At 39.9% G+C, this 22,427-nt stretch overlaps 1 protein-coding gene across 1 annotated transcript in view; it reads right to left on the reverse strand.

Moving 5' to 3' along the window:
- Nucleotides 1–18,816, reverse strand: part of LOC311051592 (uncharacterized protein) — a 43,452-nt gene extending 24,636 nt beyond the window's left edge. The window contains exon 1 of the mRNA XM_084066173.1: nt 18,502–18,816. Within this exon, the coding sequence (XP_083922299.1) occupies nt 18,502–18,540 (39 nt within the window). The 5' untranslated portion in view covers nt 18,541–18,816. The remainder of the gene's footprint in view (nt 1–18,501) is intronic.
- Nucleotides 18,817–22,427: the final 3,611 nt, after the last annotated feature.

Raw genomic sequence — 22,427 nt, forward strand, 5'->3', positions numbered from 1 at the left:
AAATCTTTGTTTTTGGGGATTCTACAAAGGTCTTCTAAATCCTAACACGGGTCAAGGGCCCCCAAAATGATATGTATTTGGCCACGGACCCCAAGCTCAAAATATGTTGTTCCAGGGACCCCCCAGAAGCAAAGATTTCAAAAATATATTATTCAAAGATTTGCACAAATTCTCACGATTTTTCTAAAATATCAGATCTACAAGCTCATAGCGCGGCACTCGGTGCCGCGCTATGAGCTTGTATATCTGATATTTTTGAATAGCCCAAGTATAAAATAATGGTGTAAGTGGTTACACAAATGTGTTCCCAGTTTTAATGGATTAAGGACCATAAGACTAAAGGAAAAATGTGAGACACATGAAAAGGACTTTTTCACAGCAGCCCCACTGACATGAATACTGTAGTTGATACACAACTGGCTGTTACACAACTATTTACAGTATGTGCTGCTGTAACACCTGGAAGTATAGATTACACAGTTTAGTCTCACTTCCTTCACTGGAGTCGTTTCAAATCAAATGGAGCGTTTCAAAAACATTGATCTGCATCTCTCTCCATGTTTTATGCCCTTGTTTATGCTCTCTTCCCATCAACTTTATGGCCTGCAAACTTTAACCCATTAAATAAACTTTAACCCATGAAAATGTGCTACTTTAGTGGTTCTCAAACTTGTCAAAAATGATCGCCCAAAATGATTTGCATTTGGCCGCGGACCGCCATCTCAAAATATTTTGTTCCAGGGACCCCCAGAAGCAAAGATTTGAGTTAAAAAATGTGTTCGCTTTAAAAAATATATATATTCAAAGATTTGCACAAATGTAATGTTTAAGATTTTTTTTAAATAGCAGATCTACATGCTCATTGAGCTTGTAGATCTGATGGTGCATCAGTGGTGCTCCAACTTTTCCACGGACCCCATCTCAAAATATGTTGTTCCAGGGACCCCCAGAAGCACAGATTGGAGGTAAAAATGTCGCTTTTAAACATAATGCATCTATTCAAAGATTTTTATAATAAAAAATAAAAAAGGACTGCTGATTCTATTTATTGCAATTAATGGAGATGAGTATTGGAAAATGGGTAGTGAACATAACAAGGATTTCTTAGAAACAGAAGCATTCTGCCGTACACATTGCTAAGCTTGTGACACACATGTGTCGCACTGTGTTGCAACCAAGCCATGCATCACACAGGCTTCCACACGCTGCTGGTGTTTTGACCGGTTTAATGGCAACATTAAAACTTTATTAGCAGCTCAATTGATGGGTTGGGAAGGTCTGACACGCAGCAGTGGAATCTGTGATGCTAGGATTAGAGGAAGATACAGCAGAGAAGCAGCAAGAAAGAAATAAAGAAACATTCGGTTTTGAAGCATAGACTGATGGTGAAAACGTACTAATTTAAGATTATAACAATAAAGGCACAAATCAACTACAATTCTCAGGCTAAAAGATTACGGTGGAAAAAGTACTCCGATATTTTACATATGTAAAAGTAGCAATACCACAATATAAACATACTCTGTTACAAGTAAAAGGCCTGTGTTCAAAATACTTTACTTGAGTAAAAGTACAAAGGTTTTGGCATCAAAATATACTTTGATAATTATACTTTGCCTAGATTGGCTATTTTCAAATAGCCTATATATATAATTTTCAACACTATACTTCCAGGTACCGCCACAGAATCGATTACATTTTATCCAAACACAGACAGTATCAAAAACTAAATTTCACAGACAAAGAGCTACCTCCCTGATAGAATCATTTGTTTGTGGAGCACTTTTCTTATATCACGTGATTTTAAAAAGGTTCATTGGATTTTGAATGAGAAAACCACTTCCGTGATCCAGGAGGCATGGTGTTGACGTCAGGTACTCTATTGATGTGCACACCGGCTTTGGTTCTGAGCCTGGGATCCAAGGTTAGGGTTTAGTTCATGTTGACACAGAAGAGAACAGAGAATTCTGCCGTAGGCCAAAATTCATCAGGCATTGCTATGTGCTTGCGACACAAGTGCTGTACTGAAAGCCAAGCAATGTATTACACAGGCTGCCTCACGGATGTGGTGGGTTGAACTCTCGCTGAAACAACGCCAAACCACTAATTAACAACAAAGAGTCATAGTGTACTCTCGATGACTAAATCCTCCGTCATGCATTTGCATTTTGTTGTCGTTGTTGTGAATTTACGATGGGTGTGATGAGAGGAATTTAATGGCACAGGCACTGAACATTTTAGTTCTTAGTCAATAATACCTGCGGCTGTCTCATACCGTATCATTATTTAACAATTAACTGGTTACTTGGAGTAGTTTCAAATCAAATGGAGTGTTTGCAAAATATTGATCTGCATCTCTCTCCATGTTTTATGCCCTTGTTTATGCTCTGTTCCCATCAACTTTTATGGCCTGCAAACTTTAAGTGAGACAGTCACGTAAGAGTAACATTCTGGAGTTTGGTGGTTCACACACAGTGTGCCTTGAGACAAGTCTGAGATTTTGTGACAAACACACATTGTTATTGCAACATACAGTACTGTATAGTTAAAGCTGCACAATTAACGTTCCTCTTCTACCCCGTGTTTAAATGTCTAGTGAAATGAAAGATATGTTTTTCAACATTTTAGAGCCTATGCGTGGTCATCATATGGGCATACCTAATATAGATGCCAAAAGAAATACAAAAAAAAAAAATGTGCATACATTTTTGTGTATTTTTATATCAAAAGTCCCTAAAAACCCAATCTTAATTACTTCCTGTAAACAAAAACGTGCCACGTGATGACATAGATACACTTTCATGAATATAAACTAATCTTGATTACATCCACCTGTTTGATTCCCATAGCTGCACGTTCCTCCAAACACAGCGGATTTTAATTACAGAGCTACTCAGTTTTGAATCTCATTCAAGATGACATCCAGACGGTGTATTATTCATTGCAAACTTAATCAGCACACTAAAATATGTATCTGAAAACATTTTAGGTTAGAAATAAGCAACTTGGTAACAAACATTCTGCACATTGGCTGTCTCTGTCTCTCTTGGCCAGCGTGCGCCTGCAGGCTACAAACACTAGCACTGCGCGCCACGTGAGTGAGGTTCTACCATGCCATAGCCTGAAGGGATGGAACCTTCTGATTAGTTGCGAGGCCGTTTCAGACTGAAATTTCAAAATAAAACAACCGAAAATGTAATTGCACCGGACCTTTAAAGGTGTAGTGAAATGAAAAATATGTTTTTCACACTTTTAGAGCATATCCGTGGTCATCATATGGGCATACCTAACAATAGATGCCAAAAAAAATGAAAAAAAAACATTTTTGTGTATTTTTACATCTAAAGTCCCTAAAAAGCCAATCTTAATTACTTCCTGTAAACGAAAACGTGCTGCGTGATGACATAACGCAGCCTTCATGACTATAAATGAATCTTGATTACATGCACCTATTTGATTCCCATAGCTGCACGTTCTTCAAACACAGCTGATTTTAATTACAGAGATACTCCGTTTTGAATCTCATTGAATATGAGTGTATTACTCATTTTAAACTTCATCTGCACATTAAAATATGTATCTGAAAACATTATAGGTTAGAAATAAGCCAGGTAGTAGCAAACGTGCTTCACTGGCCGTCTCTCTCTCACTTGTAAACAAACACTAGCCGTGTTGCGCACGGCTGAAGTGATTGAGATCCAACGTCCCATAGCCTGAAGGGATGGGACCTTCTGTTTGGTTTAGAGTCGTTGAGCCGACGTTTCAGGCTGAACCTTCAAAATAAAATGACCGAAAATGTCACCCTTTTTACCATTGAGCTACAGTAATAGAGCATGCCTGCTTGCTCAGGGGATAAACTGAATCTTGACCTTCATGTTTGTTGGTTAATTCAGTGGAGTAGGCCTGTCCATGGGCCTGTTGCACTGTTATACTGTACCATGCACTTATTCCAATTCATACAACGGCTGATGAAAGCCTTTACAGTATTACAATGAATGACATACTCTACATACCCATCACAGATATTTAGTGCCAGAATCTAAGCTGAACTATCTTATTTATCTTGGCTTGTTTTAAGTTTTGCTCTCTCCTTTGTTTCAAACTTGTTGCTGTATAGCTGCTATGACAACTGAATGTCCCTCCGGGGTTCAGAAAAGGTTTATGTCTTATGATAGTATCTTATCCTACCTCATCTTATCTTATCTTATCTAGCTATGGCTGCTGTCGTGCAGAAACCTCATGTCTCCATATTTCAACTTTTTAGTTTTTTTTGTAAATTAATACCCGGCCTAGTTCATCAAGAGTGTCGCACAAAAGTGTAGTGACAATAGCAGATCTACAAGCTCACAACGCCGACTCGCCATGTAACGCGAGAGCTTGTAGATCGGCTATTGACACTATTGTCAAAATGTTTTTTAAAGTATTCATACAAAAGGAACGGGTTTGGACATTTCCAACAGTGACGATAATCAGTGGTGTAAAGTCACTACATTTACTACAAGTACTGTACTTAAGTACAATTTTGACTTTACTTTTACTTTACTGGAGTATTTCCAATTTTCAGTACTTTTACTTCTACTCCACTAAATCCCAGAGGCAAATATTGTACTTTTACTCCACTTCAGCCCTATACATTTGGGCCACTTGAAAATAGCACATGTACAAGCTCACAATGTGTAGCGATGCAACGCATTGTGAGCTTGTAGATCTGCTATTTTCAAATGATTTTTATACATTGTAAAATGGGACATTCAATGAGTACTTTCTACTTTTGTTACTTTTAAGTACATTTTGATACCAATACTTTTGTACTTTTACTCAAGTAAATTTTGAATTCCGGACATTTACTTGTAACAGAGTATTTCTTTAAATTGCAGTGTTGATACTTTTACTTAAGTTCGACATTTGAGTACTTTTTCCACCAATGGCGACAATAAGCATTTCGTTCCCGTGTCTTCGACTGTCCCAGTTCTGCCTTCACATCATCATGGGTGGCTGGAAGATCAATCCAATCATTTTTCATTCAGTCCCATTTGGTTTTAGGGAACAAAAATAAGTCACATGGCATGAGATGGCGTGAATACGGAGGGTGCGGTATCAAAGGAATGCGTTTGTTTATGCCAAAAAAGATGCTTGAGTAGATAAAAGTGTGTGAGAAGAGCATTGTGAAGCGTGTGAAATAAAACATAGGCCTACATACAGTACACTAGCCTGATAAACCCTCCCTCCAGAAATCTCAAATGTATTTTATTTCAGGAGTGAGTCTGGCCTGCAGACCTATATGGGCAATTTGGCTGTGGGCTGGAGATGGGTGGTAGTAATGTAGCTTTGATGTCCAATTAAGCCACTTTAGGCTGCAGTGATTATCACCAGGAGTAATTGGTTTGTCTTTGATGTTAATGAGCAGCTTGTGTGAAAGGTGTATTGATTAATGACGTGTGAACCACTCTGGTTCCACCTGATTGGCCTACCCCCGCTGTCAATCACAAAACAATGAGCGAGGACGCTGATTGGCTCGGTTAGTTGGTAATTCCGCTAGAAACTCCCACAATGGGCAATCAGGCCAGACTCACTCCTGGAATCAAATGGAAATGAGATTTCCGGAGGGAGGGTTTACCAGGCTAACAGTACACCTTATGTATAGACGAATCCACAGACGCGCTGTCTGTAGTGCCTGTAGGCGGCCATATCTGCGGTGTCCGCACCGCGACAGCAGCGCGTCTGTGGATTTGTCTATAGTGAAGATGCTACTAAATGGACCCTTACAGCTCATTTTGATGCCATTTGTACACTCTCAGAGTTAAATAAGCACTGAGGAGTTTACAGTGTAAAATCTATGAACCCATTCAATTCGGGAACGCATAGCTGTGTCATTTTAGATTTTTAGCTACAGTATAACCATTATTTTATATTTTGGGCTAAAAAAGCAAATATACAAGCTCATATCGCGGCAACGAGTGCCGCGCTACGAGCTTTAAGATCTGCTATTTATTTTAGTTTTAAATCGTGAACTTTTTTGCAAATCTTTGAATATTATGATTTTTAACTCAACTCTTTGCTTCTGGAGGATTCTACAAATTTCTCCTAAATCCTTTTGAAAAAAACGTACGTTGCTATAATATCAGTGGTTCTCAAACCTTTTCATGTCAAGGACCACCCAAAATGATATGTATTTTGATGTTATTATGTCCTAGGACGAGTGGTACAGTAGAACATTTTCATAACTCCATCCCGAGTCCACCGCAGCTACAAACCAGAGCGGACAGTCCATGCGCTAGATCGCGTATTTTTATCGCTTTTAGTTTTTTGGTGATATCTGACTTTCCTAATGACACAAAACTGTCCATGGTGTTTGTCTTGAATGTGCCCCTCCGGAAGTCTCACGAGACGAGATTTCACTATAGAGGTATAATATAACTAGAGGGCGGATTGCCCCGCCCCCAGCTATTCATTTCAATGAAAGTGCTCAGTGGTGTTTTGAAGCACCCGGAAGCCTGCCGGAGGTAGAATTATTGAGACGTTTTTGAGACGTTTCGAGCAGCCATAGAGTTATGAGCATGCACACTGGTGTCCTTTTCGCCCCGCCTGCAGTTCCAGCTTTGGCCACTGGGGTGGCAGCTTCAACGTTTCTCAGCAGCTCTGGGGGCCTGGATTTCGACGTCATCCAAGTCAGGATGTAAACATTATTACGGCAGCCCATTTGGGACAAAAACCCTGTGGAGATGAACGTCACCCCCCCCCCCCCCCCCCCACACACACACACACACAAAAAAAGCTATTCAAATACACGATCTAGAGCATGGACCGTCTGCTCGGGGTTTTAGCTGCGGTGGACTCGGTATGGAGTTATGAAAATGTTTTACTGGTACCATGCACTCGTCCTAGGATATAATAACATCATATAAAAGTAAGAAAAAGGCTAATCCGAAATCCCCCTTTAAATGTGTGGTGAGAGATTTATGTTAATGTGGTATTTTCCTCAGTTCCAGGTGCTTTAGAAACAACATTCCTGTGGGAGGAGGTGAAAGAGCCTCTAACCTATCATTTTATCTCAAGCCATGACACGTCTAGAAGAAATCATTTTAAGTGATGGTAAAATGAGTGCATCATGTACACAATGACAGTGAATGCTCATCAAACACCCAAGGAGACCTCTAGGATTTGTTTAATCCATGGGTCTTCAACGTTTTCAGGCCAAGGACCCCCTAGCCGAGAGAGAGATGAAGCAGGGACCCCCTCTATATTGTATAAAATTGTGTTTCAGATAAACTTTTGCTGCTCTTTTTTCCCTCTACACACCTATAATTCTTTGCCAAAAATAGCCGATCTACAAGCTCACAACGCCTCGCAGCGCGAGGCGTTGTGAGCTTGTAGATCTGCTATTTTTGGCTAAAGTTCTCCTCAGAAAAGGGATACTAGGGTCCAAGTGGTTAATGTAAAAAAAAAAAATCATATCACTCAAAGATTTGGTGGACCCCCTGTAGTAACTCTGCACCCCCCGCACCCCTACTTCCCGCGGTACTGTTTCAGCACTTCAGCAGGAAACCAGGTTCAAATCCAGGGTAGAAGAGGAAAGTTACATAGTGCTGCTTTAATGACCCATATTTTTGTGCGAAAACGTGGAAAAAACATAATGAACTTCTTTTGGTTTGCGGTGTGAACTGCACACTGCAGTTTCAGTGAATGACAGAGGACCATTACATCCCACAGAGGTGTTTACCAGGAGCTTTACTGCATTACTGCAGGAGCAATTATGCATGAATGCCGTGATAATATGCCACCACAGCCATTAACCACTTTGTATAAACATTGAACAAACAACATAAACAACATAATCTACCAAGCACAATTTCGTGCTTGGTAGATTATGTCTAATGAATTGTAATATTGCCATTGCCCATGTCTTGTTTCTTTCTTGATGCCAGTGGTGGAAAGTTGCTAAGTACATGTACTGTTTTTATTGGTTTTTTTTTTACTTTAGAGGAGTTTTTCAAAAAAAAAATATTTGAAGATTTTAGTTACTAGTTTCTTTGTAAATTCTGATTATTACAAAACATACAAATACTTCCGCCCTATATACTTTGGCAATTTTGAAAATAGACGATCTAGCTTATAGATCTGCTACTTTCAAAAGTGTTTGATACAGTTTGAGAACTTGTGAATTGAGACATTGGACATTTACTTCTGGTACTTTTAAGTATATTTTTGAGGTCAATACTTTTGTACTTTGGCTCAAGTACATTTTTTATACTGGACTTTTACTTGTAACCGAGCTCTGAAAATGAATGCCGTACTTTTCCCACCCCTGCTTGTGGTGGGGAAAAAAAACAACACCAAACAAGATCCAATAGAAACAGCAGAATAAGATGTTTGGCATTGGCAGAGAAGGTTTGGAAAATGTATCATGGCCGCACCTGTGCTGCTCATCACAAATACGTGTTCCTTACAAGTGGGGCGTCATAAAATGGAAATAAACAGGCTTTCCAATGGAATAAAAGTTATTGCCAAGAAGCATTGTTACAACAGAGAAATAGTATATAACATTTTCACAGACAGGCTGTCTGCCTGTCTGTGAGAGAGACATAAAACAAAATTGGGTGAGAAAGACGTAAAACAAAATTGGATGAAACCATAAGCCCCATCCAACTCCATTGGCAGAGTATGAATTGAATTGGTATGGTTTTTAAACCGCACCCCAAGACATAAACCTTGGTGTAGTCATGAACTCAGACCTTCATTTCAACAGGCACATTAACACAATTTCAACACAAGTCAGTCTATTATCACCTTAAGAGACTTATGTCTCAGCAGGATTTGGAAAAACTAAACAAAACGACGGTAACGCTGTCTTTACATGTCTTCCTAAAGTTGATCAGACAACTGCAGTTGATTCAGAACGCTGCTGCTCAAGTCCTTAAGTCCTTACTAATACCAAGAAAGTGGATCATATCGCTCCAGTTCTTAGATCTTTACACTGGCCCCCTGTCTGCCAAATGACATGCTTTGAGCACTTTGTTTTGCTGTGTTGTTGAAAACGTGTTACACAAATAAACTTGTCTCGCCAACTTGCCTTCGAGCACTATGTTTTACTGCCAGTTGTATGTCTGTGAGAACCAATTAAATTCATAAGAGACCACAGTGTCCTTGTGACTAATACTCAATTATTGATATGCTCAATATGTTCTTTTTGTCGCCATTCCTGTGCTGGCAGATATTTCTCACGACAAGTGACAGTTTCGAGTGTATTCATTGTTATGAGTCACACCTCGTTCACACCTATATTCGATCAGAGGTAAATTACTGTTAGCCATAAATGTACACACTACAATAGAGGGATGGGTGTAGAAATATAGGCTACATAATTACATTATGTAATTACAGCACATCATGCAAAGTATAGAGTCCAACTTCCTGTACAGCAGTAGAGTGCATTTGTAAAAACCTGACACAGGTTATGACTAATGTTACAATGGAAAGCTGACAGAACTCATAGGGCTGTTATAGGCAGCATAATCATTATTATCTATAAATGCACACAATCTCCATCCGTCTATCCCGTCTGTGACTTTCCCTCACATATCTTGAGAGCCATCTGACTGATCGACTTCAAACTTGTCGTGTGTAGCTCCGATGACCCGAGGTTGTGGCCTGTCAGTCGGATGAGCGATTGTGCGGCATCGACAATCCACAAATGTCTGTCTGTCTGTCTGATGTCATCAATATGATCATGGTCATAGTACTGATGTCAAAGACTGTCCTCCAAGTAGTATGATAATGGGTACAGCAGCACTAACATGACAACATGTACAACGGATATTGACTCAACGAGGGCCATGTGTTCCCCACAGGCATCGGCCTAGTAATAAAAATCATAACCATACTCATTATAAATACTAATAATTGAGTCACCTGTAGTTGTTTCGGGGATATTTGTAAACTATGCATTTGCACATACGTAAAATGTGTCCTATATATGCATTAAACCACTTAAACCATATAATACTTCATTGACTGCGGTCCCCCTGGGGTCTGATTCAGTCACATTCTTTGAGCCCTGAAACCTAGGGTTAGACAAAAAAAACACCTTTCTAATGGGATGTCGGAATTATGAACGGACCCCAGTGCTCGAGTCCATACTAATACCAAGAAAGTGGATCATATCACTCCAGTCCTTAGATCTTTACACTGGCCCCCTATCTGTCAAATAATTGATTTAAAATGAATACTGTTTAGAGCCAAAATACATTTCTGATTTAATGTGCTATTAAGCATCCAGACCTCTCAGGTCATCTGGGTCAGGTCTGCTTTCTGAACCCAGAATCAGAACTAAACATGCATGGAGAATCAGCATTATGTTTTTATGCTCCACCTATAAAACGACAGGTCTGCTACCAACTCTCACTTGTTTTAACCTATTCAGACCTGAGGCCGATTCTACAAAATGTCTTCTAAATCCTAACAGTTTTTTGAAAAAACCTATGTTGCTACATCAGTGGTTCTCAAACTATCTTAATGTTTTGAGCACTTTGTATTCCTTTGTTGTTGAAAACGTGCTACACAAATACACTTGTCTCGTCAACTTGCCTTCGAGCACTATATGTTTTACTGCCAGTTGTATGTCTGTGAGAACCAATTAAATTCATAAGAGACCACAGTGTTCTTGTTGACAACTTGACTAATACTCAATTATTGATACGCTCAATTTGTTCCTGTGCCGTTAGATATTTCTCATGACAAGTGACAGTTTCGAGTGTATTAATTGTTAAGAGTCACAAGGATCAGATCATTTCCGGAGGTGAATTACTGTCAGACATAAATGTACACACAACAATAGAGGGATGGGTGTAGATAGATATCCTACATAATTATATTATTATATGTAATTACAGCACGTCATGCAAAGTAGAGTCCAATTACCTGTACAGCAGTAGAGTGTATTTGTAAAAGCCTGACACGGGTTATGAATAATGTCACAATGGAAAATAACCTCACAGAACTCATACAGTTATGATAAGCCACATAATAATAATTAATAATAATAATTGCACAAAATCTCTGTCTGTCTGCTCCAATGACCCGAAGGTGTATAGTCTGCCGATTGGGAAGTCGCAGTCGGATCAGTGATTTTCCTGAATCCTCAAATCTCTGTCTGTCTGTCTCTCTGTCTGCCTTTTATGTCCATATACTGTATGGATATCCCTGATGTCATCAATATGATCATGGTCCTAATATGACCAGCCATGCATTCCCCACGGGCATCAGCCTAGTAATAACAATCATAACCATACTCATTATGAATAATAATAACGTAGTTGTTTCGGGGATATTTGTAATCTATACATTTGCACCTACGTAAAATGCATCCTCTGCATTAAACCACTAGCTCATATACCAGCTCATGAGTGGCATGTGACATGCTTAACTCTTAAAGGCTAGTGGAGATGCTGGGGATTGAAACATGCAAAACATGTCCTCTATCAGTGTTGCCATATCTTATTATAAGTGACTTTGGGCTTGTTTTTCTGTAAAGTTGTTTGTAAATATTGGCAGATGCGGGTTGTGTTTTTTTGGGCTTGATTTTAAAGTGTAGTTGCGTATTTGAGTGTGCTTCTAAAAATGTTTTAATATTGTTTAAACCAGTGTTTCTCAAACATTTTCATGTCAAGTACCCGCAAATAAATTAATGTGTATTTGTCCACAGACCCCCATCTGAAATAATTTGTGCCAGGGACCCCCGTACTAGATTTGTGTGGTTAAAATGTTTCAAAAATATTACACATTTTGCACTTTCATTTCTCAAGATTTTTTTAAAAACAGCAGATCTAAAAGCTCACAACGCGTCGCATTACAACGTATTATTTTCAAATAGCCGAATCATATAGGTTTAAAGTGCTCTTGGCCTAGGTCACTTCTTTTGGGCTTGTTTTCATAAACCAGGTTGCTTATTTCTCTTGCAAAATCTGGCAACACTACTGGTGCTCTATGCCGCTGATCCCTGCATCAGTCTACCAGTGTCATACTGTACTTGTTCTACTGTGGTTTCAATGGAGAAGACCGCTACAGTACAAGCTAAAAGTTGTCATTGAATTTGACACATTTGTTTTATCTAGGTTCACCCACTCAAAGATTATTACAACAGGCCTATGTAATAGCCAATTGTCCTTATAAACAGTCGGACATATTCAAGAGTACTTTTGGATTTTATTTTATTGATGAACTAATTCCTAATTATTGTATTATTTAATATGATCAAATAGTAATGCTATATAAATAAAGTTATTATTAGTTAATGTAACTGCAATTCATGGGGAGCTTTTACAAAATAATTCCACCCTCTCCTTTATACCTGTTGTAAACTTGTGTTGTGACAAGCTAGAAGATGATTTTAGTTGAGTGTTGTGTCTTGGCCTTTTAACTAGTCTTCTCTTACTAAAGTTGTTTATTTCGTTTAGTTATAAGGCGTACCGAGTACAGAAAAAATCTCCATATAAATTTGATTTTGTATTATTACGGGGCCAGGCTTCCAGCATGGACCCGTATTGTTATTCGCATTATTCCATTTCTTCTTCTTCTTCTTCTTCTGCCGTTTTTGCCAGTTCTGGCTGAACCGTGCATACGCTTTTTATGAAACTCGGCCATATGATAGATGGTCATGAAAAACGATCAAAAAATAAATCTCACAATCTTTCGTCAAAAGGTGGCGCTATAGCACTCAGTTGAAAATGCCAACTTTGAACAGGTACAACTCATGCCCTGTTTTACCTACAGCCATAAAACTTCAATACACACATGCGTCTCCTCATGATGAACAACTTTCACACTCTGACTTTTGACCTCTGACCCTTAGATCTCCCACCATTTCGAATTATATGAAAAACAGTTAAAACCTATCTCCTCCTGGGATTTTTGAGTAATCTGCACGAAACTTTTTACACATGAACTTTGGACCTATACCAAAAAACGTTTGCAAAATATCTTCCATAAGTGAAAAAATGAAGCTTTAATGAGCCAATGAATATTGCAGTTTTATGACAATTATTCATCTGCCCCTAACACATACATGCAGACTTACCATTCTTTGAAACTTTGCAGAAATGTAAAGGGCCATTCCAAATATCACTGAAACCAATCTTACTCCAATTGGTCAAACGGGGGCGCTATAGCAATTTTTTGAAAATTGAAACTTTAAACAGGCAAAAGTCATGCCTCGTTTGGCCGACAGCCATTAGACCTGCTTACACATGTGCCTTGACTAATGAGGAACACATCTATCACGTTAACCAGTAAGCACCGCCCTTATATTGTCCGCAATCTTGAGCAGTTTGAAAAACACTTAAACCCAGGATTTTTCAGCTATTTGCGTGAAACTGTATCATCTGTGTGATCTCCTTTCACAGGTTCTTGTCTGTTGGTGGCTTCTCGCTTAAATGTGTGCCCCACAACCTGAAGGTCACCAGTTCAAGCCTCACTTGGTGCAGACTTCATCTAAGTTGCATTTCACACAACATGACTATCAATGAATACATCTGCAATTGTTAAAGATAACATGAAATACTTAATTGAGTGTTTTTTACATACTTCATTGTGAAAATAGCTGATCTACAATCTCACAACTTTTCAGATAGCAATGAGAGTATGTTTTTTCAATGTATAACATACTTCATTGTGAAAATAGCCGATGTACAATCTGACAACTTTTAATGGTTTGTGAGCTTGTAGATCGGCTACTTTCACTAGTTTTGGTTCTGAGGAGATGTACAATTTCTTCATTGGTAAATGGTTTGTGAACGAGTAGTCTCGCTAGCCAGACCCCACAGAAAATGAAAAACAGCGACCTCTGCTGTTTGTGATCATTGTCTGTGGGGTCTGGCCGGAGGCAAATGGAAGCCTAGTGCGCAGGGAAACACCGGTTTCATGTCTGCCTATAGCGCATCACTTCCGGTTGGTGCGACCATGTTTTCATTCCCACTAACAATATTTCTACACGGAACACTAACACCACTTCTCCCAGAGAACATGGATGGTTTTGGTTATAAGCCCACTTGTTTCTATGATGAAAGAGTAATTTAAAATGTGAATATCTTTCCGTGGTTTTGTCCGCTCCGAGGACGCTATTGTTAAATTAGTTTCGGCTAGTTTCGAGGGGGGGAGGGTGGATCATGGTGGATGGACACGTGAATCCCGCCCACTACATTTGATTGGGTAAAGCGCGGCCCACTTCCTGATCTGAAGGCACGCCCACTTGTATCCAATGAGCACTGGTTAGGACGAACCGCTCCGACAGATTCCACCGCAGGTCGGAATCTGTTCTTGAGAGATTAGTGAACGAGTGATCTTTGTGTTAGTGAAACAGGGGCTTGGGTCATGACAGAAGGCAAGAGTTTGTGATCCTCAACAGACAATATCAGCCTAGACAAAGCTATAGCACTATAGGTAGTGTTGCAGCTACCTAAGAGTACCTCACGATCGCAAGGTTTCCGGTTCAAGCCTCACTTGATGCAGACTCATTTAAGTTGAATTGCAAAAAACATGACTCAATCTATTCCGTTTCCATGGCTCTCTCTCTCTCTCTTCAATCTATTCCGTTTCTATCTTCAATCTATTCCGTTTCCATTTCTCTCTCTCTGTCTCTTCAATCTATTCCGTTTCTATCTTCAATCTATTCCGTTTCCATGTCTCTCTCTCTCTCTCTCTCTCTCTCTCTCTCTCTCTCTCTCTCTCTCTCTCTCTCTCTCTCTCTCTCTCTCTCTCTCTCTCTCTCTCTCCTCTCTCCTCTCTCCTCTCTCCTCTCTCTCTCTCTGAGGGTCGGCCATAGCTGAGTGGTTAGTGAGCCCGCCTAGGGAGCCAGAGGCTCTGGTTGACCCAGGTACGATTCCAGGCCAGGTCAGCAAATGTGTCGACGAAATGAAATTTGTCCCTGAGCAAGACTCTTAACCCCTAATTGCTCACAGGCCCTCATTGGAAACAAGACCGCAAGGACTTTCATGAACTGACCTGTTAAAGGAATTATCATTTCTCTTTATCTCTCCTGGCCCCGTATTATCGCTGCTTGCAGCTATATTTATTATTATTATTGGGGCAAGACACACATTTGAGTACTACTACTACTACTACTACTACTACTACTACTACTACTACTACTACTACTACTACTACTACTACTACTACTAATAATAATACATGTTGTCGTGGAAATTAAATATTTCCGTACTGAGAGAATAAAGTATTATCACTAAGTGCCTTTGGGTATATTTATTTGACACAACAGATGGCAATAATAAAATATAGCAAAGAAAATTACACTCCCTTGTTGGGATTAGTAGACTGACATGCAACGGTGACAGACTGATGAGAAGTTGTTGTTGGACATGTTTTGGTTGGAATTCCTCATTACACACAGGTGTCCTCTCTATCTATCAGCTTTAAGCCTGTATGCGAGAACAACATGTTCCTAATCCTAGGCATTAATAAAGTGTATATCATCTCTCCAGACTATGGGACGCAGACATAACCATAACAACACTATGTCGTAATGAATCATTAAAATATACAGTTGATTATGAGAAAATAGGAATGAATCAGAGTACATTTTGTTCAACATAATATTTCAGTTCAAAGAGAAGTCAATCTTTAGGCAAGTGCATAAAAGGTGAATCAACAATCAGGTATTATTTGGATCGTATCTCTGAGTTAAGCGAGCAACATTCACTCAGAAGAGTAAACAAGCAAAACAGCATATACACTTGAGACTGTGTGCATTGACATCAGGGTCTCGATTTGTAAAAAGAAAGGGAAATAGACAATCTACAAGCTCATAGTACATCACATTGCAACGCTTTGTGAGCTTTGTAAAACTGCTAGAAACAAATATTCACACATTTACTTGCGTCCCAAAATATAGGGTTAGGGTTAGGTTAGGATGGCAGGGTTAATGTGGTTAACATACAGGATGTTTTAAATAAATTGTGATATTATCAAACATGCTGTATCAGTCTACATTTCCCATGAGGAAATGCGTTTAACCCATTAAGACCAGGAACCCGCATCTGTGTCATTTTAGATTTTAGTCATAACCATTATTTTATACGTTGGCTTTTCATAAATAGCAGATATACAAGCTCATAGCACTATGAGCTTGTAGATCTGATTTTTTTTGGGAAGAATTATTAACATTTGTGCAAATTATCTGATTATCTTTTAAAGCAAACATTTTTAACTCAAATCTTCACTTCTGGGGGTCCCTGGAACACAATATTTTGAGATGGGGTCCGCGGCCAAATACATATATTTTTTGTTGTTTGGTTGCTATATCAGTGGTGCTCAAATCTTTTACATGTCAAGGACCCGCAAAATGATATGTATTTGGCCTTGGACCCCCATCTCGAAATATTTTGTTTCAGTTTCATCTATCTATCTATCTATTTATCTATCTATCTATCTATCTATCTATCTATCTATCTATCTATCTATAGATATTCATATTATATTATATAAGTGTCTATCACAATCAAAAATAGGACATATAGGCAACATACGTTTTGTTAGGATTTAGAAGATATTTGTAGGACCCCCAGAACAAAGATTTGAGTTTAAAATGTTCGTGTTTAAAAAATGTGCACATAATTATTTTCACGAACTTTCAAAAATAGCAGATCTACAAGCTCATAGCGCGGCACTCGGTGCCGCACTATGAGCTTGTAGATCTGCTATTTTTGAATAGCCAAAGTATAAAATAATGGTTAAAGTGGTTACACAGATGCGTTCCCGGTTTGAATGGGTCAAGGAAGTGGATAGGTGAGCTGGGGTGGGTCAGTTTGTTATGACACTGCAACCAGATACAGCAGCCTACAGTCAACCTGGTCACACGGGCATTATCTGATACATAATAGGAGCATTTTGTTTAGTGAAGCTCACCTAAACACTGAATCAATGGTCAGGTAGCCTACATGTATTACTGGATTATATCTCTGTAATTAAGAGAGCAGCATTCACTCAAAAGAATGAACAAACACAAACAAACAAACAGTGAAAAGTAATTATGCACTTGAAACAGTCATGTGTGCATTGACATCACCCTAACGGCTTAACTTGATTTAAGCCCTACAGCATATATTTTGTCTCAATCTACAATGCAACGTGTTGTGGGCTAAGTACATCTGCCAGACATTTAATAATAATTTTGGAATATTGTGACAAAAATGAATGACCAGAAGGGGATATCAAAAACAGTCCACCCCTGCACCCCACCCGTGCACACACACGCACACGCACACGCACACACACACACACACACACACACACACACACACACACACACACACACACACACACACACACACCCTGACATATACCTGAGAGACAGGTAAACTGACAGAGCCTAGATGTTATTTTAAACTGACATGAGCTTTATTCCACACACACACACACACACACACACACACACACACACACACACACACACACACACACACACACACACACACACACACACACACACACACACACACACACAGCAAATCAAACCCTGACATATACCTGAGAGACAGGTAAACTGACAGAGCCTAGATGTTATTTTAAACTGACATGAGCTTTATTCACATAATATGAACAAAGTAACCAAAACAGCATTCTTTCATCTCAGATATAGTGCCAATGACGACTCCTAACTCAACATTGTATTGACACTATTTCACGTTCTCTCTTCAAGTAGGTCCGAGTGCAAAGGAACATTTTAGATGGGTCTTCCTAAGTCCATTAAAAGTTGCAGCTCATTAGATTCTCTGCTGCTATAGACTGCTAACAATAACTTGCTAGATACTGTATGCATAACCGTATAAGTAAACTATGCTCCCAAATTATAGAACACCTTACCTAAAGAGAAATTCACTCAAAAAACATATCGTCGCTGTTTGGTGGAAACAAACTAATGTTTAAAACTGTTACTGTTTTCCTGATTAAAATTAAAAAATAGCAAAAATAGATATACTATATATATATACTATATATATACGCTCAAAACGCGTCGCTTTGTGACACATTTCGAGCTTGTAGATCTGCTATTTTGATACTTTTGTGTGAGGTTGTAGTATGATCAAGTAGTGTGTTAATTTACGAAAAAAATACAAAAGGTTAGAATATGGAGATAAGAGCTTTCTTTTTCTGTCCGACAGCTACTTATTTCTATTGCACTTTTCATCACCAATTTATGAGATTTCCTTTTTCTTTAATTTTTCCTTTTTCTTCTCCACTCAAATTTCATATTGAATGATCACTGTGCTTTACTTAATAATTTACGATTTTTTTTTCCTCTATAATTTCTAGTTTTTTTTATGCAAATCACTCAGTCTTTCTTGTTTGCTTCCCTTTAATCTGTTTCCTGTTTTTCCTGCTTTTAACGTATACAAAGCACTTTTAGCTGTTTGTTTTGTATGAAAGGTGCTACGTAAATATTTAGCTAATCATTAGTATTATTGCCACTAATAAACAGAGACAGTAACTCACCATCACACTCAGATGCAGTAGCAGAATAATAGAATCCATTGCAGCGCTGCCAGCAACAGCAAACAGCAAAACAGCAGCTGTGAGCTACTATGAACACACTCACAGCTCTGGGCTATATTCCTCTCAGCCTCTGTTCCTCCGCGCTCCCAGGCAGACGCAGAACACTGCAGGTCATGTACCCACAGGTGGAATCCAGTGCCACTCCTCCACAACCCGTAACAAGAGGCTATAATAAAGTTCCAGAAGACAACAGGTCTTCCTGAGGACAGCCAGGCGCTGCTAGTTTGCCCAGACACAGCATTCCAGGCAGCATTCTCCAATAACTGCTCTCTCTCCTCCTCTGGCAAACGTCTATTCCTCCCTCTCTCTCCTTCCTCTGGAGCTTCTTATATGTTGACCTCGCCCTCCCATCCCCCCCCTCCCCTCTCTCTCTCTCGCTCTCTCTCTCCACCTACTACAGTATACTCTCTCCTTCTCCCTTCCCTTCCACACACGTCCTCAGGCTGACACGTGAACAAAAGGTGGTTTGAGGTTAAGCAGTGGTTCTCACTTTACAACTTCAAAATGGCTCCAAAGCTCTTTACCATGTGCTTTACATTCACACACAGGCGGCAGAGGAAACCATGCAACGCACCTATGTGCTCATAAGGGAGCATTTAGGGGTTCAGTGTCTTGCTCAAGGACACTTTGGCGCTAACACAGTAGGGAGCCTGGAATCGAACCGGGGACGTTCCAATTCCCAAGCAGCCACTCTACCTTCGGAGCCAAAGTGCACTGTCATCCCATTCAAGGACCAGCAGCATTAAGTCATCATGGACCACTCTGAGAACGTACATATGGAACCAAATGGTCTATTTGCGCTCTCAGAGTTACAGAACCGCCAAAAGTCCATTTGGTTCCTAACATATAAATAATTTAGTGACCATCTGGAACCCCCCCCCAAGGTCCCCTGGGGTCCCCAGACCGCACTTTGAGAACCACTTAGGTAAAGAACACTAGAGTAAGGCAATAATATTGCCTTACTCTAGTCTGAACCTGACCTTGGGTGTAATATTATTACACCCAAGGTCAGGTTCACTTACTTTATTTGACACCATGTGAACAGTACAACAGAAGCAACATTGCACATACTGAAATGATTATTATAGCTACTCCAAACTTTCCTCAACACCGTGAATCCAACGCAACTTAAAGTGCGAGATAAATGGTAAGTGGTGCATTTATATAGCGCTTAAAAGCGCTATACATAGATTGTGCATATTATTCACCCATTCACACACACATTCACACACTGATGGCGGAGGAAACCATGCAAGGCACCAACCTGCTCATCTGGAGCAATTAGGGGTTCAGCAACATAGAGTAAACATGAGCTGTATTCAACAAACAGCAAACAACAAGGTAAATTGTCACATAAGTAAAGCGCAAAGAAAACTGTTCAGTGCCTCAAAAAAACTAGAATACCACGTAAACATTTAGGGGTGTCACGATTCACTTACCTCACGATTCGATTCAAAATCGATTCCTAGGGTGCCGATTCGATTAAAATTGCGATTCTGCGATTAATTGATATTCGATTTGATTCTGCGATTTATTGCGATTTTCTAGGGTGCCGATTCGATTAAAATTGCGATTCTGCGATTAATTGATATTCGATTCTGCGATTTATTGCGATTTTCTACCCCAAATCACTTTGCTTTAATTATACTAGAACATTTTAATATAATATAAACCATGAAAAGTTGAATCATACACTTCAATGCAGCCAGATCATGTCAGGCAGTCTTTCTGACATTGATTGCCAGTGAAAAAGGTACAAACTTATAAAAAAAAAAACAACATTTTAATATTTTGAATCGATTTTTAAAATCGTGGCATTAAGAATCGCGATTTATTCATGAATCGATTTTTTTTGACAGGCCTATAAACATTGATTGATTGATTGATTGATTGAATACTTTATTTAGAAGTTTGCAGAAAAAAAAAACAATGAAAGTACAGTTCAAATACAAGGTCAACTAAATCCTCCTATAATTCTAGTAACCTCACGGTGGTGGTGGTGCTGTCTTCGTTTGGGGGACTCTTGATCGCATGCGTCGTTGCCAGGTTTCGCGAGAGAAACAAGCAGCAAGGTCTATGAAAACAAGGCCAAACAAAACGAACCCTACAAGCAACGAGGTCTATGAAAAGAAGGCCAAACGAAGCGCCTTCACGCATATACCTTGCCTCTTGGAAAACAGCCGATCTACAAGCTCACAACGCGTCCCCACACCCACCTGCACTTTCACAACCAACGCCAAAACACAATACCACCAATATTGGCACTAAAGCGCTTACAATACGCGGACATGGCAACACCAGGCTGCAGCATAGACCCCGCCCACTCTTTCAGTGCACTCTACGGCCGCTCGGATCTACACAGTACACACCAGACTTTTCAAAGCGAGCGTATGCGTTGTGCGTACCGTTTCTTTAGATTCTATTGATTATCAATGACACCGGCTACACCAGGCGCGCGGATACGCGCATCCCCCATACGCAGACTTTTAAAATAGGACTGGATCTAAAAGTGAGCGTGTGTGCGTCAAAAACTCTGCTGTGTTTCGTGTGTGTGTGTGTGTGTGTGTGTGTGTGTGTGTGTGTGTGTGTTTGCGACGACGGGGGGGGGGGGGGGGGGTAGTAGCATCGTGCCTCCGTGGTGTGTGTGTGTGTGGCTGGGGGGTAGATGATCGCCCGTGTGTTTCCGCGACGGGCCACGGGCCGCATGGATGTACCGTGGTGTGTGTGTGTGTGTGTGTGTGTGTGTGTGTGTCTCTGTGTTTGTGCGCGCCGGCCGACGGCTCCGCCTGTTATATGCGCGGGTGTGTTCTGTGCCTCCACGACGGGATGTGCACCCGTGTGTGTGTACACACGACTGACTACACCAGTGGTTCTCACACTTTTTCATGTCAAGGACCCCCAAATTGACACTTATTAGCCCGCGGACCCCCATTTGAAAAGATAAGCCAGGGACCCCAATAAGAGAAGGTTTATACGGCTTTCTAGCAGTGATTCTCAACCATTTTAATGTCAAGTACCCCCAGTTTGACATGTATTAGGCTACGGACCCCCATTTAATGGCATTTATACCTGGGGCCCGAATTTATATTATAAAATCAATGTTAATTTAACTCTGAGAGTGTGCAAATGGAACCAAATGGACCCGTCCATTTGGTTCCATTTGTACACTCTCAGAGTTACAGAACCATAAGGGTGCATTTGGTTCCTATCCATCATTTAGCTGGGGACCCCCTGGAACTGCCTCAAGTACCCCTGGGGGTCCCCGTACCCCACTTTGAGAACCAATGGACTACACAGTACAAACTCACTTTCGATCCCTGATAAACTCTCTGTTCTCAGCGCATAAGCCAAACTGCACACTTTGGGTGCTCATATTCCCCAACGGGTATGGTCTAGTAAGATTAAAAAGCCCATGCAAGCCATTGGCTTGTTTCAAATGGGGTCCTTTTGTACTAGTGACATTAAATGACAGACAGATATACACTACTATCACATCTGAAATAACATTCTTAAAGGGTAAGACCACTTTGGTAGAGGTTTGGGTTGTGTAGTTACCTTGCCATGATGTAACTCCAAAGGTGGGCAAGAAATACAAAATAATTGCTCCATTGATTAGAAATTGATAATTCAACATATGCTCCTCATTGACTTACATTGTACGGTAAAACAGCTCTCAAAGTCACTCTTTTAGCACATAAATGAACCCAAACATAGCTGACTCAGACATAGAGCATCCCCACAAACCCAGTACTGTTTGTTTTTTTAATACAAATGTCAACTTCCTGTTGATTTTACTGTTTGAAGATCTGGATCCGGATCCTCGGATCCAGTCCAGGTTTTCTACTTATTAAAAATGGCAAAATCAA

This window comes from Gymnoscopelus microlampas (genome assembly GCF_963454915.1).
Source record: "Gymnoscopelus microlampas genome assembly, chromosome: 9".
NCBI lineage: Eukaryota > Metazoa > Chordata > Actinopteri > Myctophiformes > Myctophidae > Gymnoscopelus > Gymnoscopelus microlampas.